Source organism: Sphaerodactylus townsendi, linkage group LG13 (assembly GCF_021028975.2).
Source record: "Sphaerodactylus townsendi isolate TG3544 linkage group LG13, MPM_Stown_v2.3, whole genome shotgun sequence".
NCBI classification, from domain to species: domain Eukaryota; kingdom Metazoa; phylum Chordata; class Lepidosauria; order Squamata; family Sphaerodactylidae; genus Sphaerodactylus; species Sphaerodactylus townsendi.
In genome coordinates this window covers 14,190,874-14,217,101 of record NC_059437.1, presented here as the reverse complement: position 1 = coordinate 14,217,101, position 26,228 = coordinate 14,190,874, and the positions used below count along the sequence as shown (strand labels likewise).

The 26,228-nt window shown below is 47.6% G+C and overlaps 1 protein-coding gene and 1 long non-coding RNA gene across 3 annotated transcripts in view; one reads left to right on the top strand and one right to left on the bottom strand.

Annotated features, from left to right (window-relative positions):
• The window catches only part of LOC125442572, a 15,302-nt gene extending 4,697 nt beyond the window's left edge, over positions 1-10,605 (top strand). The window contains exons 2-3 of the long non-coding RNA XR_007246015.1: positions 5,624-5,628; positions 10,595-10,605. This is a non-coding gene — a long non-coding RNA (uncharacterized LOC125442572). The remainder of the gene's footprint in view (positions 1-5,623; positions 5,629-10,594) is intronic.
• Positions 5,840-26,228, bottom strand: OCRL (OCRL inositol polyphosphate-5-phosphatase). 2 transcript variants are annotated; one of them, XM_048514010.1, is made up of 24 exons: positions 26,052-26,228; positions 24,574-24,644; positions 22,939-23,018; positions 22,479-22,517; positions 19,696-19,806; positions 19,523-19,615; positions 18,621-18,741; positions 18,371-18,535; positions 17,808-17,909; positions 16,913-17,027; positions 16,498-16,614; positions 16,221-16,408; positions 15,790-15,901; positions 14,383-14,492; positions 13,314-13,449; positions 12,726-12,836; positions 12,363-12,528; positions 11,816-12,051; positions 11,357-11,380; positions 9,905-10,024; positions 8,700-8,784; positions 7,576-7,703; positions 6,967-7,078; positions 5,840-6,870 (listed from the first exon to the last, which is right to left on the bottom strand). In XM_048514010.1, exons 1-24 carry the CDS (start codon positions 26,082-26,084, stop codon positions 6,746-6,748), a joined length of 2,700 nt encoding a protein of 899 aa, XP_048369967.1. In that variant the 5' UTR covers positions 26,085-26,228; the 3' UTR covers positions 5,840-6,745. The 2 variants fall into 2 exon arrangements, with proteins under 2 accessions (XP_048369967.1, XP_048369968.1); XM_048514011.1 differs by lacking the exon at positions 11,357-11,380 and having other exon boundaries at positions 26,052-26,227.

Genomic DNA, 26,228 nt, shown 5'->3' with positions numbered 1-26,228 from the left:
CCCCCTGACATCAAATCTTCTGTTACTTCATGGTCTTTCTCATCCTAATCTTTCTCACAGAGATATGAAGATACTAACATGGGTATGTCTCTTTGAGGGAAAAGCCAAGATGCCAAATAAGACACTGTTGGCCGTTGTAGAAGCCAGAAAAGCTACCATTGAGTCTAACAAGCAGTGTACAGGAGACTGGCTGGTAGAAGAAGAAGAAGAAGAAGAGTTTGGATTTATATCCCCCTTTCTCTCCTGCAGGAGACTCAAAGGGGCTTACAATCTCCTTGCCCTTCCTCCCTCACAACAAACACCCTGTGAGGTAGGGGGGGCTGAGAGAGCTCCGAGAAGCTGTGACTAGCCCAAGGTCACTCAGCTGGCGTGTGTGGGAGTTTACAGGCTAATCTGAATTCCCCAGATAAGCCTCCACAGCTCAGGCGGCAGAGCTGGGAATCAAACCCGGTTCCTCCAGATTAGATACACGAGCTCTTAACCTCCTACGCCACTACTGGGGGGACCAGGCAATCCTAACAAGGAGATAAATTTTACACACTGTAAATGGGACAAAATGTCAAACTGGCCACTAGGTAAAATAACCAGTTTGGTTTTATAGTTTTTTTCTTGAACAGGGGCTTCCTTTTTCTTCACAAAACCATCTTTTCTTTTTGCTTATTGCTTACTGCATGAATTTGGGATTAGATAAACAACCTACCATATCGGAGGTTACAATCATCCATCAATTAACTTCTCAGGTCTGAGCTGTTTGAACACAAAGAAAATAAGACTTTTTTCCTAATAGTTCCCCTCCCCACCCTCACCATACTTTAGAAAGACAGAAGAACCATAAGCTATATTTCTTTCTTCCAATATATTTGATTGCTGAGGTAAAAGTAATTTAATTTAGAACTGTAAGATAATAGTTCAATAGTCATTATCTACAAAATTTTCATCTCTCTAGACAGTACTTCATTTTTGTTTTATGGCCACATGTAACTCGCTTTCTCACTGCAATTTTTGTATGTTCGGGTTTTTCTGTCCTTTACACTTCAAGATTTTAATAAATATAGAGAACCAGGAGAAATGTCAGTATCTAAGAACAGACTGGGAAATGTGTTTCTCACCTAGGCAACTTCAGGCCAGCCTACAACAGATCAACGTTCACCAATTTTAACAGTTGTCAAAGAAATCCAGAGAGCCCAGCCTCCCAGTTCTGCTGGAGCAACTGTTCCCTGCTGGGTTATGCTATGGTCCACTTTCAACATAAAACCTCATGACTGCAAATGGACATATTTCTTGCCACCCTCAAGTGAATGTACCGGAGTGCATTTGGTGAATTACAGCCATGGAAGGCCCTGGACAGTGAACTCATGGGTTGAGGAGAGCAGATTATAAACTGAATAATTAAATTAAAGGACACAGGACTACTGGAGATCCAGAAAGACCTTTCCATGATTAGCCAACTTTCTCTGCACTCTGACCTTAAATCAGCCATAAATCAGGAAGTAGGGGCATGGAACTTCCTTCTCAGTCCCAAGAACCCCACAGGGAATGTTGGAATCTCCGGAAAGTTTTGCATGGCTTGGCTGCTTGCCCACAGCTACTTCAAGACTTTGCAGGTGGAGATTTTTATCAGCAGTTTTCCAAAGTCCTTTCCTTGCCTGTGGCAAGCTTTGAAGACGCTGGGCTCAGCCCCCTCGCAGCTCCGAGACGTGTAGCTTCCCATCCATAAGGTCTGTGCATTAGTGCTACTTCCTGTGATTTGGGCACTGAGCCAAAATCTTCCACTGTGTGTGGGTGGCTGATGTTTTCATTAAGATTTTCTCTCTTTTCATAAGACCCCTTCCTCCTCACCCTTCTATGCAAAGTAGCTAGGGAAAAAGTGGTAGATGCAGGTGCGCAATTGCAGTTTAGCAGAGGACGTGAGCTAGAAAAAAGCCGGACAAGTTACTCCTTGCATTTGGGACCACCCCACCCACAAAATGTATGACACCACTAAAGACATTTTATCAGTTCCTACCTTGTTTTATCATGATAAGGCATGTGTATACTGCTTGCTAAATGCTTTGTATTATGTATGCTGCTTTAATCAGCACTGCAAAGATTTGATATAAGGAATTAAGTAAGTGATCAGGACTGTATAGATGCTGTACAAATTAAGAATAAGTTCAGATTTTTAAAAGGAAGTTTCCAAGTTTCGTGAACTAGGAATGAAGTCTGAAATGGCTAAGAGCATCTGGGCAGGGAGAGCAAATTTCAGCTGCTGCTGCACCATGTTGCTATGTTTCCATGACTTCTAGGCCTTATTTTAATCCTTCCTTCCTATTGCCCCTATTCTTACCAAAAAGACGTTCCATTTATCCAAACCCAAATATCACACATCTAATTCCAAACTGTGGCATGCAGCAGAGGTCCCCAACATGGTATCCATGGGTGCTGTTACTCCTGCCAAAACCATACTGCCAGAGAAGGGGGTACAGGAGAAAATGAGATACCACCTCTGCAAGTCCTTAGGGGTTGCCTATTTATTGCATATCTAATTAACCAGAGTCTTCCAAGCATTATAGTCAATAGCAAGCCTTTATTGGCATAGACCACAGTACAACAATAATAAAAAATGGATTAAAAAGCATAAACAATACAGGAAATTAATGTTAGGTCGAAGGAAATCTACTGGCGTTTAGTAATTTCCAGGAGAAAGTCTGCCACTATCATACAGAGAGAAGGATCAGGATTGTCCAGCAAGTAGTGTAATCAAAATAAATTGGGGAGATCGGGTAAATGTAAAGGAGTAAGATTCACATACTTGGATCTGATTTCCTTGAATCTGAGACAGTGTAGTAATTGGTGGGCCAGAGATTCAACTGAGCCATCATTACATGGGCACAATCTTTTAGCCTTTTCTTGCTTATTAAATCTGCCATGTAACAAGGCAGAAGGCATAACATTAAACCTGGCGAGCGTTATGGCTCTCCTTTGAGCAGGGTTTATTAAGCAATACAGGTAGTGTGCCAAGTGGCCCGGTTCAAATGGGAGAGAAAAATACAGGGGGGAGCATGTTTTCTTGGCTGCGGTGATTAGGGTAGAGAACTCTCTATCCAATAGTTGACCTTTTAATTTTCTATAAGCTTCTGAGTAGGACAGAGGGCAAAGTGAATCCACTGACAGTCCAATAGAGGCCATTTTTTCTTCAATTATGGAAAACCAGGGGTTGGAATGGGTGTCAGAGAGCAGACGGTGGACCAGGGAATTACAGTCTGAGAGAAAATGAATTCACAGCCAGAATCTAAAAGCCCTCAGCCAAGCGGCTGATTCCAAGGAGTTTTGACCTAACTCCAGACAAAGGGCTGCATAGGGCACGCAATTTGGGAGTCCAGTTATCTTATGAAAAAAATTGGATTGAAGAGAATTCAAGGAGTGGTTAATAGCTTGAATCCAAATTGGGACTCCGTAAAGCAATCTCGAGGCGACTTTGGCATTGAAAAATTTGAGGGCAGGAGGGATAAAGGAATGGCCACAGCTGTAAAAGAAACGTAGTAATGCTGACATACTGTTAGATGTAGCTAGGAGAACGGCCTTCCTCTGGGTTGCCCATGAAAGGTTAAAGGAGAATGAGAGGCCAAGGTATTTATAGCACTTAACCTGTTCAATTTGGGTGCTTTTCATTGCCCATGTGAGCTTCTTAAAGCGTCTAGAGGAGTCTTCCTAGCTCCCATTTTGAATTTCAGCCTGTTTCAATCACTGCACCTCCAGCCACACTCATTACTCCCACATTATCTTTGATTCCTTCAAGAGCTGTCTGATCAGCCATTTGTGCCAAGCAGGTGGATGGGACCAATGATACCCATGTTTTCAAAATATCAATATATTCAAGCCACTTGGCCTAGACTGGGTTCTGAAACACAGGAACACTGCAAAGAACGGCATGGTGTGGTCAACAAATATGCAGGGCAGAAGTAATCCACCACAGCTCGCAAAGGGAACAGGGAAGAAGGGAACTGAATGTCTGACTTTCCAAAGCAGTGGTGACAAAATTTGACTGGAGGGGCATGAAGAGAAAAGAACACCTTGTATCTGGGCAGTTTCAATAAGGAGCCCTTTGTCCTACTCAGAAGCTTATAGAAAATTAAAAGGTCAACTATTGGATAGAGAGCTCTCTACCCTAATCACTGCAGCCAAGAAAACGTGCTCCCCCTGTATTTTTCTCTCCCATTTGAACAGGGCCATTTGGCACACTACCTGTATTGCTTAATAAACCCTGCTCAAAGGAGCCATAATGCTCGCCAGGTTTAATGTTATGCCCTCTGCCTTGTTACATGGCAGATTTAACAAGCAAGAAAAGACTAATAGATCGTGCTCGTGTAATGATGGCTCAGTTGAATCTCTGGCCCACCAATTATTAAACTGTTTCAGATTAAAGGAAATCAGATCCAAGTATGTGAATCTTACTCCTTTACATTTACCCGATCTCCCCGATTTATTTAGATTACACTACTTGTTGGACAATCCTGATCCTTCTCTCTGTATGATAGTGGCAGACTTTCTTCTGGAGATTACTAAATGCCAGTAGATTTCCTTCCACAACATTTATTTCCTGTACTGTATATGTTTTTTAATCAGTTTTTTACTATTGTTGTACTGTTGTCTATGCCAATAAAGGCTTGCTGAAAGTTTCAACAAGGAGCTTCTCAAGAGGGGAAATGAGGGTACCACCACTTTGTAGGTTCACAGCCATTGTCTTCCAGCTAATGCTGACACACTCTATTCCCACAACTAACACTAGGCCTTGAATCTGCAGGCAGCTCTCTCTCTCTTACACGCACAGGAATGTACCAGGAAAATGTCAAGACAGCATCTGTTTTCCTTTGCCCTCCCAGCTGCCTGCTCCAAGCTCAGATAAGGTTCCTTTCCACTGTTACATGCATCCATGTCCTGTGCAGCTGCAAGCTCTAACCTCTAACCCTCTCATCAGAGACCTGGCAGCTTCCACACGGCACCGTCAATGGAGTCTCAGGAAACTGACGCGAGCAGCCTCGCAAGCAGGTGCCCTTAACTGCTTCATCAAACAGGCCCACTGGATGACTCTGAATCACTTACTTCTCCCTGGCCCTCAGGGCTGCTGTGACAGCAAAATGGGGGGAAGCAAGCGAAACAATCTTGCGAACTCCTCCAAAGGGCAGGATAAAATGTGCAATAACTATACGCAGGAAATGTCAATGGAACTTAAAATTGTGCAACTAAGGCAGAAGAAACTGAATTCAAGCAAAACACACATGCTCCATACATTGATTGACATGTATGTATTTATTTTAAATTCAGGCTCCCCTGAGAGAAAACATTTATGGTTAAAAACTGGAGATCTAGGAAACCAACTTGGTAATAAGCTTTGATTTTTGCAATAGTATATAGTGGTAGTCCATTAGGTATAGTGATAAGTGGATGTTTAGGAATCACATTAGCACAATAAACACACTGTACACTTTATATTGAGGCTTGTGTATTAGCAGAATATATCTTTGTGTTGGAACCAGGGGTCAGCAACCTTTACCACCCAAAGAGCCATTTGGACCCGTTTTCCACGGCCCCGAAGATCTACTGAGCCGGAGAGGCAGCTCCAAAATGCCTGCTGTAAAGAAAGATGCAGTCTCTTGGCTCCACCTGTAGGTCATCTTGTAGAACTTGATTTAGCTGTTCATACAAATCCCACCATTAACAAAATAATTCCTGCAATGGGGTACTTTATGGGATATACTGCTCTGAAGCAGTATTCAAACCACCTAGATGGGTTTTTGAAGGACAGGAAGATCAGCAACCACAAGAGCTGGTCCTCCTCAAACAGACAATGGGACACTCATTGCACAATGAAGATTTATTTTGAAACAGGTTTCCCAATAAATTATACAGCTTTTTTTTTTTAAAAAAGGAGAAAGTGGGTACCATTAAATATAGCAACCCAGGACAGACAAACAGAAAGACAAAGTGCAGGACTGTGAAAGAGGGAGGGACGCTCAACAGAGAGCCCGTCCGTGGCCCTGAGTTGAGGCACGTCTCCCCCCATTTGCCGTTCTTCCCTCCCCCTTAGGCAGTGTTTAGTGTTTCATAAAGAACTAGAGCCCCTTAGGAAAATCAGCAGGGCGAGGACCATGTGCCACACACTCTACAGGACAGGAAAAGGACAGAAAGCTGAACTGTACAGAGAGGCAAGGAAGTTGGTGTGTCACGTCACAGCTGCTGCCCTGCTTCTTCTCGACCAGCACCAGGTTCCAAGGGCAGAGAAAGTAAGTCTCCTTCCCTGCAATTCCAGGCCAAGGTAGGCCCCTTTCCAAGCCTCATATCTAGCGAGAGCATCAAACAAATATTTTACTAGGATGGTTCTGGGGTTTGTGTGTGTGCAAATGTGGTGTTTCTGCAGTAAGGTCAACCGCCAGCAAACCCCTGGCTGCAGCAAGAAGGCCATTCCCTTGGCTGAGTTCCCAGGGATTAGACTGCCTCCTTCAACCACAAGAGGATCTCCAGCCTGAGGGGAAACCGGGTTGGCAGTTGTGTTTGGGTCAGGAGAAAAGCTGGCAAAAAAAAAGATGAAGCACAGGGAAGGGGGCTCAGGTACAGCGAGATGGATTCCCCCCCTGCAGGAAGACTGGGAAGCTGCCTCATCTTCGTAAACACGGAAGAAGGGAAGAGAGGCCAGGCCTCTCCTTTCCTCCCTCTCCCCTGCTCCAAGCTGCCACCCTGCTGGCTTGGAGTCCACACTTTGGCACCTTTAGTAGTCATCCGCTCCCAGCAGGAAGACAAGGAGGAAGTTGATAGACCGATGGCGCTCCTGTGGGGTCTGCTTTGCCAAAAGGTTGGGTGGGGGTCGTAGAAGGAGGCTGGCAAAGAGGGTGGCTGCAGGGAAACAAAAAAACCCCATGCACATGAGAACACCAGGAAGGCAGAGGCAAGAGGCTGATCTCTCCTAAGACAGCCCACCCCAGTGCTTACCTAGCATGTTGGCACTAACGTTGTTGTCCTCAGAATATTTCAGCAGCTCCCGCAAGAATGCCATCAGGTAGCGGAAGACATTCCGGTGGGACCGGGGCAGCTGGCAGATCACCTGCAAAGCAGAAACGGGACAGCTCAGTGCATCTACTTTAGGGAGGGAGTAGGGAGGGAAGGAAGAGCTTGCTGGTATGTGTCCTTTGCACATAGAACGCGCTGCAAGTTCACTCCGTGGTGTAGAAAGGTTTTCAAGTAACTGGACTGGAAAAGAACTTGGGAATCTGCAGCCAGAAACAGGGGACTGTAATAAGGAGGAGGAGGAGGAAGAGGAGGAGTTTGGATTTATATCCCACCTTTCTCTCCTGTAAGGAGACTCAAGGTGGCTTACAAGCAACAGACACTTTGTGAGGCGGGTGGGGCTGAGTTCTGAAGAACTGTGACTAGCCCAAGGTCACCCAGCAGGAATGCAGCAGTACAGAAGCATATCTGGTTCACCAGATAAGCCTGTGCCACTCAGGTGGAGGAATCAAACCCAGTTCTCCAGATTAGAATCCACCTGCTCTTAACCACAACACCACACTGACTCTCACACACCCAGAGCTGATGACCTACCTGCCGGCAGAAACGGCTGTCTTGAGAACAGTCAAGGCAGCGCTGATACAGCTCATAGCAAATGACTGGTTCTGGCAGCGCCTCCAGGAAGATCAGCAGGGCTTCAGCAATCGAGTGATTACTGCCAGCTGGCAGGAACGTGTCAAGGAGGGATTGTATTCTGCTGCCCTCCATTCTGCCTTCTCCTACCAACCCTCTTCTCAGGCAAGTCTGTTCATCTAACTTTGGACTCCATCTAAGCCTTCAGAACAAAGTAATCCGGAAGGCACTGAAGGGGAACACGTGACTCCCCCAAGCAAAATAAATCAAATGTAACCAATAGGAAAGCTGGTTGTTTCTAATCCTGCACTCGAGATAATGAGAGTTTCGCTATTCTTGTTGATCCCCCCCAGATTCCTGATCAGGCTCAGAACTGAAATACAGCTATAATCTAAATAGGAATGACCACCAGCTCTATAGTAGAGAATATGCCCTGGGCACAGAAGAGCCATGTCCAGGTGAGGGATCTAGGGCAGAGGTGTCCAACTCTGGCGCGTCAGATGTTTATGGACTACAATTCCCATCAGCCCCTGCTGGCATAGCCTGTTGGGAATTGTAGTCCATGAACATCCGAAGCACCAGAGCTGGACACCTCTGATCTAGGGGAACATTCTGCCTAATATCGCAGAGACTTCCAAGACTGTCACAGAAGACAAGTTCTTAACCGTCTGGTGTTTCTAGAGAGAAGTCTAATCTAATCCCCCCAAAACAACATTTGCATTAACATTCCTTGTGGAAAAGACAAGGGAAGCGGGAAGGAAGCAAAAGGAAAGACTATCAAACACTGGGGCTTTCAAGGTGCTCTAGGATGTCTATGAAGACCTTAGACCTGCAACAACTCCTACCGAGAATCTTTCAGGGATCACACTGCTGAAGTCAGGCATTCCTTTCCCTGGAAAACTGCAGAAACCTGAGAATTTTGTTGTTGACTTTTGCAGAGTGGAGTTAACTTGCTAAGCAAAGTCGAGAGTTGGGGTTGCCTCACTGAAGCTCAATATTGTTTGTACTTGACCTCAAGCCTTAGGGATGGCCAGAACCAACAGATAAATGAGGGGAGGCCCCACCCCAGAATTCAGGAAGGATACGGATAGTCTCAGGAATGGTTGTGTCCAGACACTCAATGATTTCCTGCAGCTCCTCTTGCATACCTGGGGTTTGGAAGAGGTCCTCCTGCCAGAAAGAATCAAAGTATGCACAATGTATTGTCGGAGGCTTTCACGGCCGGAATCACTTGGGTGCTGTGTGGTTTCCGGGCTGTATGGCCGTGTTCTAGCAGCATTCTCTCCTGACGTTTCGCCTGCATCTGTGGCTGGCATCTTCAGATGATCCTCTGAAGATGCCAGCCACAGATGCAGGCGAAACGTCAGGAGAGAATGCTGCTAGAACACGGCCATACAGCCCGGAAACCACACAGCACCAAAGTATGCACACATGCCCAAGGAAGCAGGGGAAGGGTTTCAAGTTGAACCCAGCAATAGGCTGGTCTGTACAAGTACTTCAGCTCCAGTGATACAGTGTGGGACAGAAACTCATAACTAAAAAAAAAATGCTGGGAGATTTTAGCCCCACCCCATGTTCTACAAATTCTCCAAGGAAAACCCAGAAACATCCATCCCTGCAAGACACCTTCCTGCTTCTCCTCCATCACATGATTTAGGAGCACATGTGAACCACATGACTTCTTTGATCAAAGTAGCAACAAGGCTGAAGTAACTTTTCAAGGGGTAGAAGAAGAAGAAGAAGAAGAAGAAGAAGAAGAAGAGTTTGGATTTATACCCCCCCTTTCTCTCCTGTAGGAGACTCAAAGGGGCTTACAATCTCCTTGCCCTTCCTCCCTCACAACAAACACCCTGTGAGGTGGGTGGGGCTGAGAGAGCTCCAAGAAGCTGTGACTAGCCCAAGGTCACCCAGCTGGCGTGTGTGGGAGTGCACAGGCTAATCTGAATTCCCCAGATAAGCCTCCACAGCTCAGGCGGCAGAGCTGGGAATCAAACCCGGTTCCTCCAGATTAGATACACGAGCTCTTAACCTCCTACGCCACTGCTGCTTGGTTTTAAAGATATGGGTTTTCCAAGCCACTTTCACATATTTGCAGAAGTCTCGTAAGCATGTACTGCTTTGGAATCACGAGTGGCTTGCCAGAACAAGCCCATCGTTCAAAAACATAGTATGGAAGTGGTTCTTGAGAATGATCAGGCTCGGTGCATAATGCCCATTCTAGGCAGGCAGAATGCACGCCCTTGTGTGTCACTAGCAACCCAACGTGGAAAGGGATCCCCTCTCTGCGCACCTGATGGCAAGCATTCTTGAAGAGCTGGTCCACTAAGATCCAGATCTCCTTAGGAACGTGCAAAGGTCGATCACCAGAGTCCTCGCTGTCCTGGGGCACCATCTCCAGAAGGGATTTCTCCTGAGACCCAAAGACAAACACTGATGGGATGAGAGCATGCAAGAATGGGGGAGCGTGCTTCCCCAGTTCCTACTGGACTGTCAATTTGTGGTATTCAGCAGATGTCTTGATGAATGAATCTCTCAATCATGAACTCTGGATACCCTCTCTGCCTCCAAATAGCAATTTAGCCCCCTCAAGGCACACGTTCCCTTTCCTTGGACAAGCTATTTTAAGCGAGAAGCTACTGCAGACGCACAACCACACACAGCCCCTTTTTCCATTACGGATGTAGATATGTGGTGTAAGTCTAATACGCTGCGACAGAAGCCAAGGCAATGGTGGAAGGCTGAGCAACAGTTGTGGCCTGGAATCCCCAAAATACTACTGGAAAAAAGGAGAAGAAAGCGGAAACAGTAGTTTGGAGCAGACTTCAGCAGAGGTGGTACTGAAATGACTCATCACAACCAGAAAAGGCAGCCACAGGGGAGGGTAAGTCAATGCCACAGGGGAGCAGAGAGACCAAGGGAGATCTGACCCTCATTGTTTACGACAGCCGGGAAAGTCTGACACCCGGAAGCCTGAAATAAGGAAATGCAGCATGCCACCTTGTGCTCTTTCCCCAAGCTAAAACTCCAAGTGAGATCAAAATCCAATAACCCATTGCATCTGGGACTATTTCTAAATGCACACAGAAAGCATTAGAGTGAAACAGGGGTGTGTAGTCACAGCTGAACCGACTGACTCTTGGAGCATCTATGACAGTGGTGGCGAACCTATGGCATGGGTGCTAGAGGTGGCACTTAGAGCCCTCTCTGTGGGCACGCGGAAACAAAGCCCCCCCCCCCCCCCATCTAGGCTGGCCTGGGCCGCTGGGCTCGATTATTAGCATTAAACCTAAAACCTAGTTTTGGGGAGGCAGTGTAGGTAACCCTGTTAAGTGCTGTTAAACCCCACTGATTTTCATGCGAAGAACTAAAGCGCAATCCTTTACCTGGGAGTAAGCTCGGTTGCTGGCAATGGGGCTTGCTTCTGAGCAAGCCCTCCTAGGGTCGTGATTCACCCATTGGAAGAGTTGCACGGTTGCTTCAAAGCAAAGCCACCGACTACCACCAAGCTTACTCCCGAGTAATGCGCGCCTCGGAGCCAACTGTTTTTTCTAAACGAAAACCTCAGTATTCAGGTTAAAATTGCCATGTTGGCACTTTGCAATAAACAAGTGGGTTTTGGGTTGCAGTTTGGGCACTCGATCTCGAAAAGGTTCGCCATCACTGATCTATGACCTTTAAGAGCAACCCACAGTACCAGCCCAAACTTCCTGAGAACCACTGAAGAGACTCAACAGGTGGTTACCTTTTCTGGGAAACTGTCTTCTCCCTGAGGCCAGAGCAAGAAAGTAAGAGCAAAAGAAGAGCAGAGAAAAAGAGAGAGAGATAAAGTGAGTTATTGGCGGAGGGAATGGAAGCAACCTAAGAAACTGGCCAAAAGATGGGAAAAGCATGCACATAACGCACACACATACACCTGACAGACCATATGAAGGAGAAGTCTGGGTTACAAAATCCGTGATGACTCAAATGAAGAAGAACCAAAAGGAGGCACAGGTTTGAACAGCTTGCAGAAAAGGAGGCGGGTGGCTGGGGAAGTGGATAGTGAACACTGACGGCCCACGGTTTAGGTTGAGGCACAGATGTGAGTCTTTCCCCTAAGATGAAGGGGCAGATGTTTTCTGAGCAGGCAGGTGGGGAGGTTAAACGCTCAGTGAATTAAGCAACCATGGAAATGCCACGGAGCTTTCCCTCTCCTCCTTACCAGATCAACGAGCTTGGTGACCGGGACTTCGCGGATCGGTCGCTTCATGCGGCACAAGGCTTCCAAGGAAGTCCCAAAGCAGCTAGGCAGGTAATTGCCACTGATGGTGAGGAAGTAATCCTTGCCTCGGTCGAGATGGAGGACAAGAATCTCCTCAATTTTGTCCTCTCCTGAGTTCAGAAGGGTCACCGAGTCCTTGCTGACATAAACATCGAGGGATATATCCACTGTCTCATCTGAAGTAAGGAGGAAAGCAGGGAGATGTTAAGACTGTCACCCCTATCCACAAATGGCAGGAGATGGGACAGAGACAGGAAAGGTCCACTGCCATGGAAGAAAGATGGGAGAGCTGAAAAAGAAGAGGAGGGGGAAAAAGAAGAGGAAAAGAAGGCTGGGGTGTCCAACCCTGGACCACCAGATGTTTGTGGACTATGATTCCTATCAGCCCCTTAGGGGCTGATGGGAGTCGTGGTCCACAAACATCTGGAGGGCCAGGGTTGGACACCTCTGGCCTAAGGCATCCCACCCCCCACCTCTTTAGACTCACTTGGTTCTAAGTAACCCTCACAGGGCTCAGCACGAAGCCACGGCTTACAGTACTGGCTGTCATTTAGCTTGGGGATGAAGGAGAAGTGGCAGGTGACCTGACCATTGTTAGTGATCTGGAACTTCTCTGTCCGCAGCTGACGAAACTTCACATTCTCAAATGAAAACTGCAGAACAGGAGTAGAAAGGAAGACATGTGGTAGTTGGGGAGGGAACACCTCCCAGGATTTCCCTTCACCACAGGGACGATGCAGAGAGCTGATTCAAAGCACTGCTGTGTATCCTCTCTCAACCAGACAGAGATCTCCTCAAGAGGATTCCAGTTTCTTTTTAAGAGGAGGGAGACGACCCGTTCAGGCCTTACCTCCCGCCTGCTGAGCTCCAGAGATGGAAGGAATTCATTCTCCATCCGGTCCATCATCCGAACAATGTCTTCAAACACCTTCCGGTACCGTCGTTCATCCACAACCTTTACCTATAAGAAACCGGTATCATAATTCTGGATCTCCCCTTCCTCTCCCCAGTGCACACAGTACTTTCCAGTACTGAAGGCAGTGACTGCTCAGAGCTTCTTGAGACATGCGTGGCAACAGTTCTGAACGTTGTAATGATGGTTAAGCCCTCAAATTGATAAAACAGCTCCACGCTGCAGTGCCAGAGAAGCCCAGCAGCCTACTGCAGTAATTAGGACAACCTTTCAAAGACCATTCAGCCTGTTTCCATACGGTGTGAGGAGGAGAGAGATGCGTTCACAACAAAGGGAGATGGGTGTGCTGAAAACAAGACACAGCTAAGCCAGGACGTGGCCATCATTTGTGCCAAACAAATGCTGCAGAAAATGGTGTGCTTGCTTGGAGTCGCTTGAGGCCCCTTTGACAGAGGACAGCCCAGTTTCAAGAAGCTACTGCACAACTGAGCCACTTCAGAGTGGCAGACACAAAGGCAGAGTTACCCCAATGAGGAAGAGAGAGCTGACGGGCTTGTGGTCGCTTGTTTTAAGCTCCATGTGGCTGCGGTACCGGAGCTGATTTACGCTGCCTCCTCGCCAGAGGACTCGGTCGCACCAGGCCGGCACACGGCACTTCCCACTGCAAGGAAAGAAGAGCAGATGCCGCACCTGCTGGGTCAACTGCCGTACCATAGAAGGCTGCCGCTGACTGTTCAGACCCTCCATGCTACGTGTACCCTTCCTGCATACTCCCTCGCTGCCTGGCCGTACAGGCATACATGCTGCCTTGGATTTCAAGTCACTGTCTCAGATGCTGCCCCTCAATTCTGCAGGCTTCAGGAAATATAGCAACCCCCTACTGGCACCAGGGTTCTCTAATGCCCCTCAACCCCTGTTTGCTCCTTCTGTTGGTTCATGACTGTAGCCAGGGATGTTTTATCCGGCTCTCCAAGAAATTCTATCACATTCTAAGGCATGGGTCTGCAACCTGCGGCTCGCCAGATGTTCACGGACTTCAATCCCCATCAGCCCCTGCACTGGCAGGGGCTGATGGGATTTGTAGTCCATGAACATCTGGAGAGCCACAGGTTGCAGACCCCTGTTCTAAAGTCATAAGCAACAAGCCTGGGGTGATCTCAGATCAGCAGACAAATCTTGAGTACACATCTCATTTCAGGCCTTCTGTTTAGTAAATAAGTTAAGAGTGCTGGACTAGAACTTGGAAAACTTGGATTTGAACTTGCCCTTCGCTATGAAACTTGGATCAGTCACTCTCTCTCAGCCAAACTGACATCCCAGAAAAAGGAGGACAGAAGAATTGGGCCAATCTGAGCTCCCTGGAGAAAGGATGGAATAAAAATGTGTCCACTCAAAATGATTTCCTCGACCACTTCCTGCTGCATAAACCACAGCACACTTCTTTTTTGCAGCAGGGAGAAGCCACGAAGAGGAGGCCACCTATGTGGCTTGGCAGATGTTATTTTGGCTACTAAGACTGCAGGAGAGCATACACGGAGAAAGACAGCCAATGGGATTTCCAGAGAACCAAAACAGTTGCCCGGGAGATGCTTACCTGGAATCCCAGCGATCCGTTTTTGAGTCAAATTTGTACGTGGGAATGAACTTAATCTCTCCCTCTGTAAAGTCAGCAAAAGCTGTCTTTTGAGTGCGCTGAATATTCAGCTAAAGCAATAAAATAAAAAATAAAAATAAGAAAAAGCCTAACTGCATGGCAACAAACTTCTCTGCCCTCTAACACCAGGCTTATTTGCAGCCACCACAGAAGTGGATGCCACAGAAAGGAGCGAATATGCACTGTGGAAATCAGATATGGGGCACCTAGCAGCAGGGATGGCATCCCACATCAGTTGTCACATAATGTGGCCTGCAGAAGGACCCAAACTGTTCCAGCTACCTCAGCGGCGACAGATTAAATACCTGGGCATTAAATGTCAAACCTTGGGCCTGATAACAGCTGTGGTGAAAACATTACATCAATACTCAGTGCTGATTACAGTCGAGCACCCAATACAGCTTGCTAAATGCTCTCGCTTTCAGAGCAAAATCTTGCAGATTCTATGAGCCAAGACACCAGAGAAATGGAGGTAGAGCCATCCCTGCCCCCCATTGTGGTGATCTAATTTTTGTCGCTCCTTATCGACACATGGAAGAGAAAGAGACTAGACCAGGGGCCGGCAACGTTTACCACCCAAAGAGTCAGCAGCGCCGGGCAGGGAAACCCCCTCTGCCCGACTCTGTGGGGCAGAGGGGGGATGGTGGCTGCAGGGATAGCAGAGGGGGGATGGTGGCTGCTCTGGAGGGACCCGCCCAAGCTACCCTCCGACCTCCAGGGGTCAGACGGCAGTGTGGGCATGTCCCTCCAACCCTCCAGAGGAGCGCTGGAAGGAGAGGTGAGTGGAGGGGACGCGAAAAGCAGCACCCTCACGCACAGAGCCACCTCTGGTTCGGCCCCTCCACTCACCTTTCCTTCCAGCGCTGCTCTGTAAGGCGGGACGGTCATGCCCATGCTATCCTCCGACCTCCAGGCCACGCGGAGCCGCAGTATAAGGCTGAAAGAGCCGCATGCAGCTCCGGAGCCGAAGGTTGCTGATCCCTAGACTAGACAAATCTAGGAGGGACTGGGCCAAATATACCACCTCAGGAAGACACAGAAATAGGAAGAACAAAATTGCAAACAACGAACACAACTAACGCACAAAGTTCCAGTTTGCCCACAAGGTGGGGCTGGTGTTGGAAGAGTCTGGTAAATTGAGTAATTAAAAAACAACAAGATGCCACAGTCACCCTTGGTGACGTATTTCTTACTAAACCAGCACTGATACGAAGATTGCGCAACCTAGGATCTCCAGGCACAACAAAAAGAATGAAATGTTGCGTCAGCCACACACACACGGACACACACACACGGACACACACACGGACACACACGGACACACACGGACACACACGGACATCTCACCTGGTCATACATCAACAGCTGCTGAAGCTCATTTTTGCTGATCAGACCTTTCACTTCTGTGGCATCAGGAAGGCAAAGCCTGTAATTCAAATCTCCCAGCCAGATGACAACGCTGTGAAGACAAGGCAGAAAACCCCAAGACGTTGCTATTGGCAAGATCGGGGAAAAGCCTGGCGTGCGGCCCGCCAGATGCAGTAAGAAGTGTTAAACTTGAATTGCCTGCAACGGGTTAGGACTGGCTTGCCTCAACCGAAGCTAGAGGCCATTATGCTGGGAACCTCTTGCCAAGAGCATGGCAACTGCTAATAAATCAGCAACACAGCTACATACACAAGGGGGCTAACAGGGGCAGGACTCATCAGTTTCCTCAAATGGAGGAGGCCAGTCCCCCAGCTGAGCCGGGCCCCTCCCACCAAGCCCTCGCAACGCACTCATGTTTCATGATCGTCAGCTGCGGCTGGCTCAGGTCAGGGGTCTGGAAACTCATCCGCGCACAGATGTCCTTGTAATCCTGGTTGCGCCGCTCAAAGTCTTCCACGTGGGCGGCGAGGTGGGAGTTGACAATGCAAAAACTGGTGTTGTGGAAGACGAACCTCACGGCCACACCTCCCTTGTTACCCTGCAAGGCGGGGGAAGCAAAGCAGAAACCGGCGATTGGTGGGGCAAACGCAAAGAGAGATCAAAGGAGCGACGCCGTCAGGGACTCACCATCTTGCTCATGATGCCCGTGCCCACCGTCTCGGCCATCACGTCCCGGATGTGGCCGAGATGATCTTTCCTGGCAAAGATGAGCAACATCATGCCTACCAGTCGCACCAGTTGCACCTGCAGGACACAAGAGACCTGCTAGCAGGGCTAATCCGTTTGCATAAGCCCAGCTTTGTACTTCTTCTGAAAATGATGGGGGGTGGGGGGAGCGGGAGGTAGGGTTCCTAATTGCCTGGAGGGGCTAAAAAACAAACCCGTCCCGTCAACAGAAGCGGAACGGGTGCCAGGGGCAGCAGAAGTTTTTTCGTGGCAAGGAGGTGAATAACACCCCCTGATAAATAACACCCCGTTATTAAAGAGAGAGGCTTTTTTTCCCCCGGGCAGACCTCTTGGCAATTCAAAGGAGAGGACTTACTTTTTTATATTTGGCTTTACCATGCAGAGCTCTTTCCACAGCTGTCAGCCACTCCTGCTCCTTGGTTGACTCAAAGTAGAAGAAAGCCTCCGTGCTCAGGTCCAGCTCCTGGAACCTAAAAGGCCAAAGGATTCTCAAGGCAAAGGCACTCGTGCCACTGCACCGGGTGGACCTCCCAAGAGCCTCAGCTATCCACACAGCCTTTCCAAGGAACAAACCTCCCCCCGCCCCCCTTCTAAGTGTTAGCTCTGTCCCCTTCAGGACAGCAGAATGCTACTCCTCTGTTGGGTCATTTTAAGTCTCGGATTTTAAAGCGTCCCCCTCTCTTTGCTCAGAGCCATCAGGGTAACTGTGAGCATCCTATTTAACAGAGCATAAACAAGGTTCACAAAAGAAGAGCAGGTGGGTGCAAGCTATCCCAAGCGAACGTTTTGACATTCACTATTGGAGGCCTGAACAAACCACACCAGTTGCTGTGAATTTTCTCTGCTCTGTAGGTGACAAAATTCCTTCAGACTTGATAGCAGGTAGAGAAATCCTGAGCAAATCATTGAAAGTAACTAGACATCCAATCAAAGAATAACTGGCAAGTGGAGCAGTCAAAAAATATCACAAAACATGGATTTCAGTATGTTTGACAGCGTTCCAGGGAGCAATCGGCTCTCCAGAGGATGGCTGGTTGGCATTCCCACATTCCAAACGACAAAAACAGGTGGCTCTTTGGCTTCACGTTCTTATTCACTCTTGGGATTCTCCTCTCCTCGCTACAGTACAAAGCTAATTTGTCCAGCAAGAGTCCTAACTAATGGATCTCAATAAGAATCCAGCTATGGCCAAGGGAAAGCAAAGAGGTTAGTCCACGCAATGGCTAACCCAGCAAGCCTTCATGCCTCACCCGATGCAATAGAGGTCTGGAGGCTCAGGGTCGCAATTCAGCCAGGGTTCCAAGCCACTGTCCGGCGACTGCCCGTTCACATTCCATGTCCCCACAAAAAACCTGCAAGAGAGAGGACGTGATGAGCTGCTTGACAGGATGGCGAGCAAAGCAGCCACAGACTCGTAAGGATATGACCAAAAGCAGCATAATCCACAAATGGCCTTCCACGGGCTGGAAGGCAAGACCCCATCCCAAGAACTCTTGGTTGCTCACATATAACTCTGAGGCCTCAATAGTTTTGTTGCAACCCAGCCAGGGCATAGATTTCCCTTGGCCTTCCTTAGATATTGAGTCCTGAAAGATGAAGCCCCATCTATTCCCACAGCACAGACCCAGCAAAGGTGCAAGAAAAATGGCAAAAAGGAGGGGAAGATGCTTCATAAGAACATAAGAACAAGCCAGCTGGATCAGACCAGAGTCCATCTAGTCCAGCTCTCTGCTACTTGCAGTGGCCCACCAGGTGCCTTTGGGAGCTCACCTTCCTCATCTGTGGAGCTGGTGGCGGCTGGGGAAACCCTCACCTGAAGTTCTGGATGTTGACATACTCTTTTTCCCTCTTGGCAATTATGTGCTTGATGAGCCCCTCCCTCTGCCCGGATTGTGTGGCGGGCACGAAGAGCATGCGCATGGTGTTGCTGACTTTGGCCTGGTCCTTGCTCACAACGGCCTCCTTCTCTCGGAGACACCTGAAGGGAAATGGGGAAAGAGCTCAAGTCGGTCTTGATATTGGGGCGGGGGTGGGGCAGAAGGCAAATCTGCAAGGAGACTTACGGCTTGTTTGGCGGCAGAGGTGGGGGAGGAGGCTCTCGGCGGGCACTCATTTGTTGATTCTGCAAGTTCCGTTTCTTCTCCAAACTCATGGCACTGAAGTTATCCTCAAATCCCACAATCCCTGGCACAAGAAAAGCCTCCTGGGTCACTTCTTTACTTTAAAAAGTCACAGCCTGCTTTTCCTACCTCAGCGGTCTCCAAGGCAGCTTAAAGGACAAAGCAAATCTAAACAGAGCAACTGCAAACAACCGTTTATGGTACAATGACAACTGAGCAGCAAGGTAAACATCATATTCTTTCTTTACAAGACCCAGCAAGTGAAACAGTTTTAATCTTCCATCTAAATGTTAAGAAACTGTGCCAGACCATTCTACATGGGAAGAGCATCCCTTGTGGGGAGGTCTGCCACAAAGAAGACCCTATCCCTGGTTGCCCCCCACCTAACTTGACAGAGTAGGACCCCTAAAGCAGGCTGATTCATATAGGAGAAGGTATTGCTTTAGGAGTTAGATGTGGAGAAAGATTTAGAACTGTTTGGAGAAAACTCACGATAAGAATGTTATTGCAAGAAAGGCTGCAGCTTCCCTTGGCTCTGGATTCATTCAGAAGAGTGCCCTCTTGGTTTAAGGAGGACTCTGGAAGTCTTCCAACTGAGACTTTACTTAGCAAGAAGGAGGCCAGTATCCTGAATACAGCTCAGATTACAGGAGGCCAGGGAGAAGCAAGAAAGAGCACCTTTTATGATGCCTTCTTAGCAACCGTATTTAGAGAATTGTGGGGAGAGGGGATTACTTGGCCATGATCTATTAGCTCCTCCTTCCAAAAAATAGGAACTGAATCCCAAGATTTGCCAAGCAGAAGCTGCACAAGATGACAGATGTAAGCAGGATGTTGGCTGGTACCTGCAGCAGGAGACTCAGCAGGCCCAGAGAGGCCTTTAACTTGGTGCCAGGAGGCATGGTCCGCAAGATCGGGGAAAGGCGCTTTAGTTTGGGCTGCAAAGAGAAACAGCTGGGTCAGAGACTGGCCACTGACAACGCCACGGGTCCAAGTCAGAATTGGGATGATGGGTTACCTTTCTGAATTCTCATCACCTCAGATAAGAACCCCAAGCATTGCTCCTCGTCTGGGAACTCAAAAAGACGCTCCGCTGTCCAGTCACCTTGCACCCGGATCTTGCAGCCAGCTTCAGACACACAGAAGAAAAACACATGTCAGGAAATGTGGCACTGCATGGGTAAGCCAAAGAGACAACGCGATTCAACAGCCAGACTTTGCAAAGAATATCAACCTCCCAAAACAGAAGTGCTGCTGGAAATCTCTAACGCCTTGATGGTGGGTCAACCAAAAGCTTGAGATGAACTTTGTATAAGCACAGAAACGAGCCAGGGATTCTTGTTTGTTTTTTAAACACTGATTCAGGAAACACTGCCCACAGGAAAAAGATACCTGTATAAAGTTCTCAGAGACATCATACTGAGTGGACTTTGAACTGAGAAACAGCCACACCTAGGTAAACACAATCTCTTCCAAGAATATGAATCGCTTGAAATTACCTGCCTTTTCCCTATATTATATATAAAACAAGGATGGAAATAATATTGTACACACATTCACAGAAAGTCTCCCAAAGGGACTCCAAAGATGCCTGCCAAATGCCACTGTTTCAATCCCTCTTCAATCCCGCTGAAGGTTTGTTTCACAGTGGCTTAGTTCCATTCCCCGCCCCTTCTGAACGTAAGAATGCCTCCCTCTCCTTCTCCCTCCACTTCCCTTATGGCAAACTTTAAACTGTAACTCCTTAGAGTAGAGACCTGTCTCCCAGTGCTCTGCCTAGAGCTATACATATCAACACCCCTGTATAAATAATAGAACAGCACACTTTTAAAAGGTCTTTAACGAGTCACCATAAAAATACACACTCCCTTTCTATTATTTTTTTAGTGCTGCAAAAGACATATGAAAGCCTTGGCACAGCATAAGACTCATCTTTGGGTTGACTGAGAGTGCACGGGCAATTAGCTGTACCATCCTAAGCAGACTGATATCACCAACTTCGAAGGACATAACTCTGCTTAGGACTGCACCGTAAGTAGCTGTTCCGTGGGCCTTTATGGAGCAAAAGGAAGACTGCTTTAACGAAACATTCTGAAATAAGGTACATTTCTTAACAACATTCTGAAATAAGGTACATTTCTTAACAACAGTGCACCCCCTGCACAGGACAGGCTATTGAAATGAGGTTTTAATACCAAACAGAACCCAAGTGGTGCTTTACACATCACAGAATGCGAGTACTTGATCTCTGCTCTGTGATTCAATCCAGAACAATCAACAAAGACGCTCACATAAAATATATTTAGATTGGGAGTGCTTCTTTTCCTCTCATACATCACACTGTTGTATGAAACTAGGATGTTCCTCCCTTGCAAATCTGCACAACTCAACTTCAGATCCAGCATTTGTGGCAAATCCCATTTGCCCTCCCTTATTATTGTTTAAACTTACTTCTTATTTCCCATCGTCCCTGTTAATGGATTGGCTGTGACTCTTCTTTCTGATTGGCCCCTATTTTCCATTTTTGTATATATGAGGGCAACATTCAGTTATTAATCAAGGGTTTTCATTGTATCAAATGCAATTTAAAATTGTTGTTATTTTGTTTTAAGCTGCGCTGAGCCCAATTTATTGGGAATAATGGGGTAAAAATTGAATTTATAAATAAATTAATAAGCAAGAGAATGAAAACATTTGGTACGCTTTAAAGGAAATGGGGGCAGATTTAAAGTCAAAATGAGATTCAGACCCAGAAATTACAGAGGCATCAGCAAAAACTAGGAAATGAAGTAACTTAGATCTGTCAGCAACTTGGCCTCAAAATGTTTTCTTTTGCTCCAGGCTAGTAGAGAATAGCTGGATCCCTTAAAGGGACAGGTAGAATTTAAAATGCAACCCACAAAAGGAGTACAGGGCAGCTTTGTAGGACCCCAATATTTATACCTCCATTGCAAAGGCAGCACACATTTCTGGTTTTGTTCAATATTTTCTCTCTGGAGCCCCCCTATTTGTGTGTGCTTCCCTTCAAGAAATAAGGGAAATCACAATCCAAGTCTGACCCACAGCCTGGTCACACATCACAAGAGACAAGCATAAGTTGTTATTTGCAAGTAGTAGTGCATTCTCCTCGTTCTCCTCAACAAACAGCACACAACTACTGAAAAAGCAGGCACCCCTCTCTTACGATCACAACAAGGAAGCCATTCACTCCCTGCGGCATCAATCGCAGGCTGCTGACGACTCAAGACTAAGAAACAGCAAAGGGTTGCTTTTCTCCTTACTTTGTAATGACATGGGTGCACTCCTGCACAAGCAAACATCATTTACGAATTTCAGAGTCTGAATCCTGCACGGCAGAAACTATCAACGAGCATTTTCAGTGCCTGGGGTACTTTGAGCCTCAAAACGAAATCATTGATTGTTTGTCTTATTTTCTATCACCTGCTTTTTAAAGAAAGGGATGTGCTTTGCGCATGGGCACCTGTGTTTTCAAAAAGAAGACTTAGACCCGCACAGGTGTCAAACTCACGGCCCTCCAGATGTTATGGACTACAGTTCCCATCATCCCCATCCATCTGGAGGGCTGCGAGTTTGACACCTGTGCCTTAGAGGAAATCTCAAGACTAAAAAGACCAGCAGCAGGACCCGTCTGTCTTCCTCGGCCTTCATAAAGCTTTCCCAGTGGCTGCCGAAGGAACCACCACCCAAAGACACCCAGGCTAGGATGAGTCAAGTAGGAAAGATGACACGTCAGTGACAGGCAGAGCCTATTTCTGATAGAACCAGCTGGAAAAGACTCACTATTGGTTGCTATGTCAATCAGGAGAGTTTCTTCAGCCTCTGGAAGAGAAGAAAAAAGAGGATCAGGAAACTGCTGAGCGCCTACAGAAAGACAAACATCCAGAAACGTTGCACCTGACCTAACCATGGGAAGACCCCACGTGCTGGCGCAGCACAGCACCCAGATCTGGGATCTCTGCAACAGAAACCCTGCAGCATGCAGCTTCTAGAGGTTCAGTTTAGAGTTATTGGGACTGAACTACCCAGCAGAAGAATGTGTGAAAGTGTGATGCAAAACACTTGGTTATCCAATTACAGATGCTTATAAAAATAAGTCTGCCCAGGGGTCCTGTGTCCAGCCAGAATGCCAGTTTAGAACCACATGTTACTGAAGCTTGAGGGACAGCTCACTGGCTTTATCCCTCCTTGCTAGTGGGAAGCAATGAATTGCCATGATGAAGACGATGAGGAGGCCTGATACCTTGTACACATTTAAAGCGGCTGTTGATGGGAATGTTCTCTTGGACAGGGGGCTCCTTCTCTCGGGAACAGATAACCAATCTGTGAAAGAAGGAAAGGATCACGTAACAGTGTATTAAATGAGCAGAACGGGACAACAAATCCTTTCCAAAAAGACAAAAATCATACTGAAATCCTGCCCCACAGATATCATAACTTGTACATAAGGTAGGGAAAATATTCTCCTCTGAGGTTTTGGATAAGGCCTAGAATCATAGAGTTGGAAGAGACCACAAGGACCACCAAGTTCATGCAGGAATACACAATCAAAGCATTCTGGACAGCAAGCCATCCAGTCTCTGTCTAAAAACTTCCAAAGGAGGAGACTCCACCACACTCCAAGGCAGCGTATTCCACTGTCAAACAGCCCTTACCATCGGGAAGTTCTTCCTAATGTTTAAGTGGAAGCTCTTTTCCTGTACTCGGAATCACTTTGAGCCTCTTTGCGAATTCTTCAAGTTCACTGGAATAATAGCGTTTGGCAGGTGAACCTGCTGTAAAGCTCCATCTCATCACATTCATTAGCACAGAGCACAGGTGTCAAACTCGCGGCCCTCCAGATGTCATGGACTACAGTTCCCATCATCCCCTGCCAGCATGATGCTGGCAGGGGATGATGGGAACTGTAGTCCATGACATCTGGAGGGCCACGAGTTTGACACCTATGGCATAGAGAATCAGGCCTGGGGTGATTTCAGACGAAAGGAAGAAAGACGATGCATGCAGTACTCCAGGAATCTAGCAAATTGCTTCAACAAGACACATTACAGCTAAGAGGTGGGCCTGAATATGAGAGTGCCGTTTCAAACTCAGAATCTATATGGCTGTTCTTGGGCAAGTTATTCATTCTGTTACCCTGTTTCCCCTAATATAAGACATCCCCGAAAAATAAGACATAGTAGAGGTTTTGCTGAAGTGCGAAATATAAGGCATCCCCCGAAAGTAAGACATAGCAAAGTTTTTGTTTGGAAGCATGCCCGACGAACAGAACACAGGAAAAATAAGACATCCCCTGAAAATAAGACATAGCACATCTTTGGGAGCAAAAATTAATATAAGACACTGTCTTATATTCGGGGAAACACGGTATCCTCACACAAATCCTGAGGCAGGATGCCAGGAGAGGCTTATCCAAGATCACTGAACAAACATTGCACCAAGCAGGGTTTGAGCCAGAGCCGCTCATACAGACATCTGCCACTGCTCCCTTGGGGTCCCAAATGATACACAATTTCCTTATAAATCAGATACGAGACAAAGGTTAACCCAGGGAAGTGGTTTTGCACCAGTTTTCACCCAAGAAGCTGCCATCCACCAAAGTGACACCAACACTGTAGCCCACTTGCCTTGGGAAGCGCGGCTCTTCTGCCAGTCCTGTAAAGGGTGTCTGTCTCTCTACTCTGTGTCCTGAGACTGGTTTTTTGGTCAAGCTAGAGCTCCACGACAACATACAACCCTTCACAAAGCATGCAGGGAGCTGTCCAAGTCCTGTCCTTTGCTCCCTGTATCTCCCCCAAACTAGGGGGGATGGGACTCCTCTTGGTTGGTACAAATGTAAGAGAAGAAGATGAATCTTCACAGTTTAATGAAAACTTACTCATATTCCCCACGACGCCGGAGCAAACTCAGTTCACATCCCACTCGCTGGCCTGCAGTCACCTCCACACCCTGAGGGCCAGTTAAGGAAAGCGGGGAGGGGGAAAGCCTGCTGCATCAAGGCCAACTCTGTCAAAGCTCTCGATATGGCATCAACCACCCCTTTTCTCAGCATCACTGTTTGACCTGCCCTCCCTCCACTGAGCAGCATTTGGCTACTCAGCAGCTTCGGAGACATTCAAGCCTCTTGCTGAAGATCAAATGTTTCCTCCAAGTGTCCCTTTCTCTCCACCCTAATAATTAAGGTAAAACTAAAGGTGTACAAGGATTGTGCCTGTCTAAATGCCAAAAGCTATGAGCTGCTTGGAAAGGAAACCTGTCCCAAAATTCCAGTTCACTGAGATACAGCTATTAAGTGGCCAAGAGAAGATGCTCTGCAAATGGAAAGGGGCTCCCTTGTCCTCAACAGATTTTGCAGCACAATCCAGGGCAAGCATCACCAACGTATTCCCCAAGCATAAGCATTCCAGGACCAAATGACACCTCATGTTAAGCCCTCTCTAGGCTCCATAGCGACAAGCACTGGCAATCGACTAGGAAAAACCCACAGCTTAGTCTGTTTCTCAGCAGAAATCACAAGGTGAAACATTTCATGGCACACAGAGCTCAGCGTAATCCCTTGCAAAATGAACAACGATTTGGCCTGCAGAATAGGAGAGCTAAAGAGCTCTCTCTCCTTCCAAGGAACTCAGAGTGGCACTGATCTCTCCACCCCATTTCCTTCTCCCAGCAGGGTTGTGAAAGGCCCAAACCCACAACTATGACTGGGAAGCCTTCTCCAAACTCTAGACCACAGAGCCCCAACTCGTGAGTGGCAGAGAGAAGAAGAGTTTGGATTTATATCCCACCTTTCTCTCCTGTAAGGAGACTCAAGGTGGCTGAGAGAGTTCCAAAGAATTGTGACTAGCCCAAGGTCACCCAACGGGAATGTAGGAGTGCGGAAACACATCTGGTTCACCAGATAAGCCTCTGCCACTTAGGTGGAGGAGTGAGGAATCAAACCCGGTTCTCCAGATTGGAATCCACCTGCTCTTAACCACTACACCACGCTGGTCCTCTGCACACGGTCAGAGGCCCCCTCGTCTCCAACACGACTCTGCATTCAGAGCTAAGCCTCTTTCCTAACCCTACAAATCCTGAAAGTGGATACCAAAACCAAAACTCAAGTCAACGCAACACTCATTATCAACTGGGGAGCGGAACCCAGATCTCCCCACTTTTGAGTCTCTGACCGCGCCACCACCCTAGCAATGACCCCCAGATACTCCGGTCCTCTCCTTAGCCTCTCCCACAACATTTCCTGTCCCCCTTCCTTCCTGGAGCCCCACCCCCATCAGTCAATGCGGGGATCCCTTACGAGTAAACCCCAAGTAGTCCTCCCCTCCCGGCCAGATCCCTTCCCTTCCCGCAGAAGGATACGGAAAGGGTCCTGTTCCCGGCGCCGGCCTCCATGGCCCCGCCGGGCCCGTATTACAGGACAAGCTGTGAGGAGGGCCGGGGAGGCGACGCTCCCGTCGGGGCCCCACTGCGCGCGCTCTCCGGCGACCTTCGGGCGCGCGCGCACCGGAGGCCGGCAGAGGGGAGAAAAGCGCAGGA